This window comes from Octopus sinensis, linkage group LG12 (genome assembly GCF_006345805.1).
Source record: "Octopus sinensis linkage group LG12, ASM634580v1, whole genome shotgun sequence".
Taxonomy (NCBI): domain Eukaryota; kingdom Metazoa; phylum Mollusca; class Cephalopoda; order Octopoda; family Octopodidae; genus Octopus; species Octopus sinensis.
Genome location: NC_043008.1, coordinates 68,008,626 through 68,020,252, shown reverse-complemented (window position 1 = coordinate 68,020,252; position 11,627 = coordinate 68,008,626). Strand labels below are relative to the sequence as shown.

Here is an 11,627-nt window from a genome sequence, read left to right as displayed (position 1 = left end):
CCGAAGATCAATGCCTACCTACAAGAAACTACCAGGCCAACATATTAAAGAACAGCAGCTGCCCAACATGTTGTGTATGTCAACAACAAAATGAAACCATTGATCGTGTTGTCTCCATGTGCAGTCTTGTACCTACAGAGTATCTCAACAGGCATGATAGAGCAGCACAATATAATAATAATAAAGGTAATCTTTTCTTTTAAAGGCACAAGCTCTGATATTTTGGGGGTGGGTAAGGAAAGTTGATCACATCGACCCCACACTCAATAATAATAATAATAATATAATAATAATAATAATAATAATAATAATAATAATAATCCTTTCTACAATAGGCACATGGCCTGAAATTTGGGGGAAGGAACTAGTCAATCATATTGACCCCAGAGTTTCACTGGTACTTATTTAATTGACCCCGAAAGGATGATAGGCCAAGTTGACCCCAGTGGAATTTGAACTCAGAATACCAGGCAGTGGCTCTCATGGTTTCTGATTTTAACTGATTGAAATCATTATAATATACATTGTTTTGTCTTGGTATAAAAGATGGGCTACAACAAATATTCTGCTCAATATCACAGATTTGCTTGTCAGTTGTGATATTTTAAGTGGCTTCTGGCTTAAAATCAGAAACAGAAGGGTTTATCATAGCTGCCCAAGATCAATGCCTACCTACAAGAAACTACCAGGCCAACACACACACACACACACCCACCCTGTTGACAGGATGCTGCTTTTAAATAAAATGTTAAACACTTATGGTATGCAAATTAGTAGCTCCAGTTCTCTAAAGCGACAGGATTTGTTGTATGTATGGACAGATTAGCAAATTACTTACAAGTGAAGTAGACACCTTTAATGAGATTCAAATAAGGTTTGAAAGTCAATTAAAGATGTTCATTTTGTTTTTCAATTTACAAAGAAATATGCCATGTTTGTATTCTACGTAGGTTTACATACATGCATATATATATATACTTTTTTTATTATTAAAGCTGCAAAAAGATCACAAAAAACTGTAACTCAGAGTTTCATATTCTTGTTTGTTGGACAGTTGTGATCAAGACGTGTGTGTGTGTGTGTGTGAGTGTGTATATCTACTCGTCTGTTGGCTTGTGCTTCGGTGAGTTCGTGTGGATCTTGGCGCGGCTTTTTGTGAACAAAATCAAGTTGCCTCAAGTGTCGGTGAATTGTTGATTTGCCAACTCCAAGCTCATCAGCCAATTCTCGAGTACTCGATGAAGGCGCAATGTTCAACCCGGTTTGTAAGTCTCCATCATCTAACTTTAATGACCGTCCTGAACGAGGCTTATCTTCAAGAGTCATGTCGCCAGAATCGAAACGCTTGTACCACTTTGAGATCGCCGCATATGCAATTGTTCCTTCACCTTCGGCAGCACAAATCTCTTCTGCAGCTTTTCTGGTTGAAAGACCTCGCTTCCAGCAGTAACGAATCAAAACTCGCAGCTCAATTTTATTCATGGGCATCTGGAATATAAAGATGAAGGTAACTATAACAATATAAACCCAAACAAACAATTAAAAATTGCATAAAAATTCAAATTTTCGCAAGTGTTTACGAACTTTTGGCACAACCTTATATATAAAATCCATTCTGTCTGTCTGTGAGTATGTCTTCTAGGATCTCGGGCATCCTCCATCCCATTGCACTCAAATTTGATATGTAGATGCCGACGGTATCAGGGTATATATAAGTCTTGATAAAATTACAAAAATTGATTTCAAGTGAGAATGCGATAAATAAAGCCGTGGGAGCGTGTATTTGTAAAATCGTTTTTCTTGGAATAGAAAAAAGTCTATCTTTATTTCTTCTTTTGCTGGTGTCTCAAATTTAGGTTAAATCAGTGTTTCTCAAGGGGAGGCCTATGGGATGGTTGGAAAAGTTGTTTTGAGAAAATTTGGTTTAAATGTTTGACAACTCAGCACTGTCCAATGGACAGGGGCGTTTTGCTCACCTCTCTCTCTCTCTCTCTATATATATATATATACATATATATATATATATATATATATTTACTTTTTTACTTGTTTCAGTCATTTGACTGATGCAATGCTGGAGCACCGCCTTTAGTCGAGCAAATCGACCCCGGGACTTATTCTTTGTAAGCCCAGTACTTATTCCATAGGTCTCTTTTGCCGAACCGCTAAGTGACGGGGACGTAAACACACCAGCATCGGTTCTCAAGCAATGCTAGGGGGACAAACACACACACATATATATATATACGACAGGCTTCTTTCAGTTTCCGTCTACCAAATCCACTCACAAGGCATCGGTCGGCCCGGGGCTATAGCAGAAGACACTTGCCCAAGATGCCACGCAGTGGGACTGAACCTGGAACCATGTGGTTGGTTAGCAAGCTACTTACCACAGCCACTCCTGTGCCTAATATATATAATATATATATATATACAATGGTGGACTGGGTCTAAAAATATTGGTTGCCAGGAGACTAAGGGGGCTCACCTGCAACTACAATGCTATCATTTAATTTTTCTTTTGTTAAAAGTATTCTTTTTAACTGTCTACAAACATAGTCAAGCTGAAATAATTAATGCATTTGTCCACGAGCGAATAAAAAATTCTCAAACTTGAGGGTATGGGCCTCTTAGATACTAACAAAGGCCCCCATATATGGATTCCATTGGCGCAGCGGCCCACTTGCCATCAGGCAAGCTGGCAACCAGGTCAGTCCACCACTGTATATATATATATATACAGTATATATATATATATATATAAGACCCGGCAAGACTAGTGAGAACATAACCTGTGGCCTACATACCTTTCCTTCTTGGGACACAAAACTCCACTTGTGAAGACCCGTTGAGACAAGTGAAAATCAAAATCAAACCAAATCAAATCAGATATTAGAAAGCAGAACCAAAATCGAAGTTGATCAACATCAATGGAAATTGCAGCTGTGTTTAAGCGAACCATCCGATCGTGGCCGTTGCCAGTGCCGCCCCGACTGGCCTCCGTGCCGGTGGCACGTAAAAGCACCATCCATTTGTGTCCGTTGCCAGCCTCGCCTGGCCCCCGTGCCGGTGGCATGTAGCACCATCCGTTCTTGGCCATTGCCAGCCTCGCCTGGCCCCCGTGCCAGTGGCATGTAAAAGCACCATCCGTTCGTGGTCGTCTGCCAGCTCCGTCTGGCACCTGTGCGGGTGGCATGTAAAAAGCACCCACTACTACACTCATGGAGTGGTAGGCGTTAGGAAGGGCATCCAGCCGTAGAAACACTGCCAGATCAGACTGGGCCTGATGCAGCCTTCTGGCTTCCCAGACCCCAGTTGAACTGTCCAACCCATGCTAGCATGGAAAGCGGTCGCTAAATGATGATGATGATGATGATGATATATATATATATATATATATATATATATTGGTAAAAACGGTAAGATAACAAAAGAAAGAAAGAGACCTCAATATTATGTAAATAGAAGAAATTTATCTGTAAAATAATATGTGACAATTATTCAATAACCAAGATAAAACTCTGAGTTTCGGATGCTGAGGTGGAAATCCACAACACCATCTCTTCAGTTATCTGGTTTTCCACCTCGGCATCCAAAACTCAGAGTTTTATCTTGGCTATTGAATAATTGTCACATATTATTTTACATGTATATATATATATATATATATATATATATAATTCATAGATAAGGGCAAACGAAGATAAGGCCATTGATAACATTTTTTTTGGAAAAGAATTTTTTGGGAAAAAAGTTTTATCCTACATTAGATATAAATTTAAGCGTTCACTTCTGGACTCTTTCACTCTGTGAGAGCATCAGTTCAAATCGCACGTGTCTCGAATGGGCTGGAGTATTTCTATTTTGGATGTATTTGGGGTACTTAATTGTGCTCATGACTTAGTGTTTGCTTCTTCCATGGGTATGAGTAAGTATCTCATTTATTTCTTTTGCCACATGTATCACTGACGAAGGGAGGGCTGTTATAAGCTAACCCTGAAATAGGTCTGATATGGTAATAATAGATTTAATTGGAAATTTCTGTCCACCTTTTTTTGAGTAGCGTGCGTATTGTGAAAAAATTATATGGTTAATGGACATTATGTCCAATTTTTCGGCATATTTGGCATTAGAAATTTTTTCGTTTGCTGTTATCTATGAATTGTTTATAAATTTAACCTTTAAAGGTATTTTTTAATATGCTGGCCATTGATAAAATTTTTTTCGGAAAAGAATTTTTTTCGAAAAAAGTTTTATCCTACATTAGATATATATATATATATATATATATATATATATATATACACATATATATATATATATATATATATATATATATACACATACATATAGTTGTGTGTGTATCATCATCTTAATGTTCCCTTTTCCATACTTTCATGTACTGAATTTCATAAATGGAATTTGTTGAGGCAGATTTTTTTATGCCCTGATGCCCTTCCTGTTGTTAGCTCTTACCAGTTTCCAGATAAGGTAAAAAATTTTCTCTGATAATTCACAGAATATTGGGAAGAAAGAATATACAGACTTTTTTCAGTTTCTGTCAACCAAATCCACTCACAAAGCTTTGATTGGCCTGGAACTATTGTAGAAGACACTTGCTCAAAGTGTCATGCTGTGACGGAACCCAGAACCATGTGGTTGGGAAGCAGACTTATTACCACACCGTCACACCTGCACCTATGCATGCATATACACACACACACACACATCTCTTTATCATCATCATCGTTTAATGCCCATCTTCCCTGCATGCATGGGTAGGCTGATATACAGGAGCTGACCAGGTAGCAGACTACCCTAGGCTACTGTGTCTGTTTTGGCAGGGTTTTTATAGCTGGATGCCTTTCCTAACACGAGTGGACCGAGTGCTTTTTACACACACACACACACACATAAATGGCTGGTGAGCAGGTGGAGAAAGTGTTGGGTTGAGAGGACTCTTTAGTCATATCTCTTGTGTTGGTACCATGATAAAATGCACCTAGTACATTCTATAAAATGGTTGATAATAGGAATGACATTCAGCTATAGAAAACTAAGCCAAAAATGAAAATGTAAGACCATGAAGTGGTCTGCCATCCCCTCTAAAAAGACAATGGCATGCAATATGAACTGACTTAGACATGGTAATCTGTCCAGCCCATGCTAGCTTACAAAGCAGCTATAAAATGATGATTAATATACATACATAAGTATATATATATATATCTATCTATCTCTCTCTCTCTATATATATATATCATCATCATCATCGTTTAACGTCCGCTTTTCATGCTAGCATGGGTTGGACGATTTGACTGAGGACTGGTGAACCAGATGGCTGCACCAGGTTCCAATCTGATCTGGCAGAGTTCTACAGCTGGATGCCCTTCCTAACACCAACCACTCTGAGAGTATAGTGGGTGCTTTTACGTGCCACCAGCACAAGGGCCAGTCAGGCGGTACTGGCAACGGCCATGTTCAAATGGTGTTTTTTATATGCCACCTGCTCAGGAGCCAGTCCAGCAGCACTGGCAATGACCTTGCTCGAATGTTTTTTCACATGCCAGTAAGGCAACGCTGGTAATGATCACACTCGGCTGGTGCTCTTAGCGCTCCACTAGCACGGATGCCAGTCATTGAATTTGATTTTGATTTCACTTGCCTCAACAGGTCTTATATATATATATAAAACCTAAACCATCACCATCATCATATTTTAACATCTGTCTTCCATGCAAGCATTGGCTGGATATTCAATAGGATCCAAAAGATTGGAAGATTATGTCAGGTTCTGTTGTCTACTTTGGTATGGTTTCTATGGCTTGATACCACTCCTAATGCCAGCCACCTCACAGTATGTACGTCATTACATTTTTCATGGCACCAGCACAAATCAATTCATCTTGAGTGTATAGGAATACACACACACACACACACAAACATACATACATAAGTGCAAGCATGGTTGAATGGTAAGGAGTTTGTTTGCTTCCCAACCACATGTATATATATATATATATATATACTTGCAGTATCGACCGGCGTCGCTTGCGTTTGTTTCAACCCTTTAGAATTGGAATTTTTGAAAAGTAAAAATTTGGCATTATGTAGCTTGTTATTGTTTTTAAGTGAACATTTTTCTGGTTGAAATACACCAAAAAATGGCCACACAGCAGTAAAAAAATAGGGATTTTCATAGAAAAAAAGTACCTTTTTGATGTAAATAATTTTTGGTGTTAACATGGTCTGATTTGAATTTTTTCTTCTACAGAAGGAAGAGCAAGCCTTCTTCTATCATACTCTCAATTTTAGTCAACTTGCACTTCAAGGTCTCGGAGGAGATAGTGTTAGTTGAAGACTACCAAACCTACCATACACAGACAACTTCAGCTTTATATATAGAGAGATATATGTACAAAGGTGGACTGAGTTTAAAAATATTGGTTGCCAGGCATGGCACTTTGGGCAAGTGTCTTCTTACAATAGCCCCAGCCACTTTCTTACATTCTTTAGGTAGCTCAATGTGGTTTTATTGTGGTTCCACACAATCTGGGTCAGAACAAAATGTCAAAGGCATACCTCCTCCTCACCACCACCACCACCACCACCACCATGATGGTGTCCATTTTTTATTCTGACATAGACAGAAAAATTCAAGTTAACTGTTATTGGAGTTACAGACACCCCTACACAGGCTGAAGGACAATGTTTGGGTCAGGCATCCAAGTTTTGATATGATACTTGTGGCTGGACACTCTTCCAAACAACAAACTTTACAAAGTCAAATTGAAACCTTAGATAGTCTCAGGTTGTTTCTGCAGAGATTGTAGTATGTACTGTGACCATTAACCCTTTTGATACCAACCCACCTGAAACCACCTCTGGCTCTGTAGTACAAATATCTATTTTACCAAAGTTCTGAATCAAAATCTCCCACAAAAACCTTAGTCACAATTAATGTTCCTAACACTAGTTTAATGATAACTTATTTTACTAAATTCTTTGTTATATTTAACATTAATTGAAAGAAATACAGAGCATCGCAACAGAAATATGGTAACAAAAGGGTTAATAATTATTGCTATGATAAACTTTCATTTTTGGCACAAGGTCATGATTACTGTTTGGTGGAAGTGTGTGGTGGGGGTGAAGCTTATTAAATCAGCCCCAGTACTTCACTGGTATATTATTTTAACAAAATCACCCCACCCCATTGCTTCCTTTTGTAGGAAAAGGAAAGGCAAAATTGACCTCAGTGGAATTTCAATTGAGAATAAAATATAATAGTAGTCAACTGTACAATAAAGATAGGGAGGGGAAAGAGGAGGAGGACAAAGAAAAGTGGAACAGATGGAGGAGAGTAAAGAGGAGAAGGAGAGTGAATAAGCAGAGGAGAATAGTGAGTGAAGAGGAGGATAAGTTTATGATAATGGGGGAATTATGTCAAAAACACAAAACAATTGATGGAAAAAAATAATTTCAGAGAAATACAAATATAAGAACAAAATAAACAAAGTTATCAAAACAATTTAACATGTATTTTTATTTATTTTTCGTCTTTTATTTATTAATTTTTTTAATAAATATTCAAGGTTTATTTTCAGTCTAAAAATAACTCACAGAATTTAATTTGTAGTCATGTCTCATTTGGGTTCTATTCACAGAATTTTTATACATTATATATTTTATAAATCAACAAGAAATTGAGCAAATTTACTGAAAATAGCGATTTCTGAATGTTTTAGCTCCTCAAAAAATACACCCAGCCATATAAACAGATATTGTTCAAACAGGGGCAAAAAAAAAAAAAATGAAAAGAAAAAAATTAGGGTTATGACTGTTGAGCGAAGGCTCAATGTACTTGGTGGTCAGAGTGATCCTTGGCACTGTAGGGTTCCTTGACTGGCTCAAGTTGGAAACTCTCCTGTATCAGGAAGGCTGATATTTCCATATATTCACATATTTAGTATACTATGTATACGTTTCATCTAATTTCTCCCCCTTCTCCCTCATATTCCCCCCCACCCTTCGCTGTCTTTATGCAAACGCTCACACAAATTGTAACCTGATTTTGTAATACCCCATTGGACACCCCCGTGGCAAATAAAAGAAATTATTATCATTATTATTGTTGTTGTGCCTATTGTGCTTCCTGCTTTAAACCCAGTAGAGTCAGGCCCAAATTACAAGTCTGAGGGCTGTTTTGAGTAGTATAATCTTCTGAACTGCATAGCTACTGATGTTGCCTGGAATATGGTTGATGAACTTTTCCATTCCCTTTTTCTTAATAATAATAATAATAATAATAATAATTATTATTATTATTGTTGTTCACATAAGAAAACAGGGGGAGCAAACAGAAGTAGTGGAATGATGGCTGTCATGCTGTGTTTAGTTATGTCTCCAACTTTGCAGGGTTTTGTCTCCTTTTGAAGTTGTTGTTGTTACTGTTGAACCCCGGTCCAGCCTTGACTGAACGAACCTATGATTGATCAAAGACATTCCAACAATGGCCATCCCATCTTTTACCAAAGCACAATGTACCTAAGCCTACATTAGTCAATATAGCACTTGTGTTTTTTTTTTTTTTAAAAGACACTAGGGTGTGATTTGAGGGAGATTATATACTTATTATGTAGCAGAGTGCAAAGAGCTAGAACAAACGCTGTAAAGCATTTTTTTCTGACGTTCTACTCACATGTGTTTTCTGACATTCTACTCATGAATACACACACACAAACAGACACAGATGCATGTACATACACAACATATTAAAATAAATTTATTCAAAAGAAATCCACTTTCTGTAGATTCATTGTCAAAAATAGCTACAACTAGTGCTAAGTGAAACAATGGTATACCATTAATATGTTACATGAAGGAACAAATTTATTACATCTGACATCAGAGACACACTAAAGTTTATCAAGAGTAGTGGAGGTGCTGAAACAGTAGTAGAAGACTAAATTGCCGGGCAGTATTTGTGTGTCCTAACTTTGGAGTCTGAAATCCATTGGGAATTAATTCAAATGACTATGGGGTTGGGGTGAGGACTGTCTCTGCAAACAACTTGGCATTGTGTCAAAATTAGACATCAGTTTTCATTGGTTTACTACATAAAACTGAAGAATTCACTAAAGTGTGCACACAATTTTACTTTTATCACAGAAGGAAAACTAAATTTGAATGATATATATACATACATATAAACATATCATCACATTTGTTTATACACATAGACCACTAAAACTTTGATTGTCATCAAAGTAATATTTCATTTGGCATATCACCCCCACCCCGGCACCATAGTTTGAAAAGTGGGGTGGGATGGGATGGGAAGAGAAGTTATAACTGACAGTCTGTCAGTGACAATAACAACAACAATAGTAACAATGATCAGATACACCAAAAACTAAAAACAAGGATCATCAATAAGGGGATAACATACCTTAACTACTACTACTACTACTGCTACTACTACTACTGATAATAATAATAATAATAACAACAGGGTGGTGATGAAATTTTCGATGAAAATAAACAAAGCCAGCACAAATTAAAATTGTTCCCCTCTGCCTATTGCTCAGTAACATAATGGTATTATCATGATCTTTGAAAGTAAATTTTTCCCATGCTTGTGTAGGCCAGACGGAGTTTGTTAAAGCAAGCTTTCTACAGTTAGATTTTTACAGCAGATCTTCTGCAGCCCTTCATATCTAATCTGCCAGATTTGAGGTGCACCTTATAAGCTGTCAAATATGGCCAATTCTAATGGGAACATACCCTGTATCCAAGACTGAGTTGTAATAATCTGGAATGATTGGGTAATATGACAAGACACACACACATGCACAAACATAATAATGCTGATTTTTCAACGGGCAAAAGGTTGTTAAACTTTGGGGGAGAGAGATGTGATGGAGTAATTTGTAATTAGTTTTATTGCTTCCAGAATGATGAAAAGCAGAGGATTTGAACTCATGATGTAAAGAAGAGACACAAATAAAACAATAACAACAACAACAACAACAACAGCAGCAACAACAACGAATAAAATGGAAGTTACAGGGGGTGGTGGGAGACAAAGGGACAGTTTGATTTAATTAAACTACGTGCCCGCTGAAGTAACATGTAGTTTAACGCAGAGACTAATAAATTGTTTATTTGTAATTTGAAGTCACCAAATTCTTGTGTTGATTAACAGTTGACACAAAATGTGTGGAATCTCTGACAGAGATTCTGTAGGCAAGTTCAAGCAGAAATCAGAATGTAAAGGTCGTTGGCAAAGAAGAATTGAAAGCAGTGGCCATGATAGTTATAGTTTAGTGTGTTGGTGGTGGTAGTGATGGGGTAATAATGTGGTAGCTGCAACAGTAGTAGAATACTGGTGCAGAATGGTAGTAGTAGTGGTGAAGGTAGCAGTGTGGTGAGGGTAATAATGTGGTAGTTGCAACAGTAGTAGAATAGTGATGCTGTGTGGTAGTGGTGAAGGTGGTAGTAGAGTGATGATAGCAATGTGGTTGTTGTAGTAGTGGTGTGACTGTATTGGTAGTGGTGGTACGGTTTAATGGTGGTAGTAGTAATGTGGCTGTGTTGCTTGTAACTATTCTGTGGTGGTTGTGGCATATTAGTAGTAGTAGTGTGGTGATGGTAAAAGTAGTTGTAATTGTAGTAGTAGTAGTAGTAGTAAAAATAGTAGTTCCTTCCTATTTTTCTTTACATTGTCTTCCATTTTGTATTTCTATACTGATCTACACGGATTCCACAACTAATTTCTGATGCAATAACTATTAATGTTGCTTCTAAGTATTTTTTAAACTTCCCAATCACACATACCATCGTGCTTCTGTACCCCTTTCAACTACCACCCACCTATGATCTAGGGTGTATTCCCTATTGTCTGTGTACATCTGTCTGTCTGTCTGTTAGTCATGCAGGAAAACTGAGGTAAGCAACAATGACAAGCCTTGTTTTGTCTTGTCTTGTACAAGTGTAACAACAATAGCTTTGTTAATTGTGGCTGTTTAACCCCTTCTGAAATCAACCCATCTAAGACTGCCCCTGCTTCTAATGATATAAACTTCCTATTTTAACCCTTTAGTTTTCAGATTACTCAGTCAAATGTAATGCTTATTTAATCACATTGTTTGAATTAGTCATGCATTATCTCATAGCTTAGAGACTTCAACGATGAGACTGTTTATTTTTAGAATGACATTGTAAGGTAGGCAGCAGAGCTGGATCTGGTCAGCTTGAACATGGAACAGGTAGATTATTTAGGCTGGATATGGCCAGTTTAAATACTAAAGAGTTATAGTGTTCTAAATTAAGGCCTTTCATTAACATTTCACTTTGATAAGACCAAGGAAGATTGAAATCATGTGATCTGATGGTCCTGGCATTGGAGATGGTAAGGATTTATTTCCTCACTAGTGATATTAACAAGAATGCATTTTGCACCAAAAGCCAATATGAGAGTTTCTCTCATGGTATCTACAGCAGTATAGTTTGTTCTAACAGAACATTCATGTTCAAGAGGGAATAAATATCATTTTATTTATCTTCCAAACACCAGCATAATAATCACTAAGTTATTTGACTACATTTTTTATTATTTTCAAAAG

General features: G+C 37.2%; 1 protein-coding gene and 1 long non-coding RNA gene across 3 annotated transcripts; one reads left to right on the top strand and one right to left on the bottom strand.

Moving 5' to 3' along the window:
• Positions 1 to 989: 989 nt before the first annotated feature.
• Positions 990 to 2,690, bottom strand: LOC115217939 (histone-lysine N-methyltransferase SETMAR-like). Its single transcript, XM_036507778.1, has 3 exons — positions 2,643 to 2,690; positions 1,102 to 1,488; positions 990 to 995 (listed from the first exon to the last, which is right to left on the bottom strand). Exons 1-3 carry the CDS (start codon positions 2,688 to 2,690, stop codon positions 990 to 992), a joined length of 441 nt encoding a protein of 146 aa, XP_036363671.1.
• A 5,508-nt stretch (positions 2,691 to 8,198) lies between these two features.
• Positions 8,199 to 8,790, top strand: LOC118765660. Of its 2 annotated transcripts, none has more exons than XR_005001528.1 (2): positions 8,199 to 8,329; positions 8,364 to 8,790. It is a non-coding gene; the product is annotated as an uncharacterized LOC118765660 (long non-coding RNA). The 2 variants fall into 2 exon arrangements; XR_005001527.1 differs by having other exon boundaries at positions 8,199 to 8,332.
• The last annotated feature ends 2,837 nt before the right edge of the window (positions 8,791 to 11,627 follow it).

Bases quoted from the DNA above. Each gene is read 5' to 3' on its own strand.
- LOC115217939 (XM_036507778.1), bottom strand. From the start codon at position 2,690: ATGGCAAGTGGGCCGCTGCGCCAATGGAATCCATATATGGGGGCCTTT. The intron at 1,489-2,642 runs GTTAGTATCTAA...TTTATATTCCAG, and splicing joins ATCCATATATGGGGGCCTTT to ATGCCCATGAATAAAATTGA.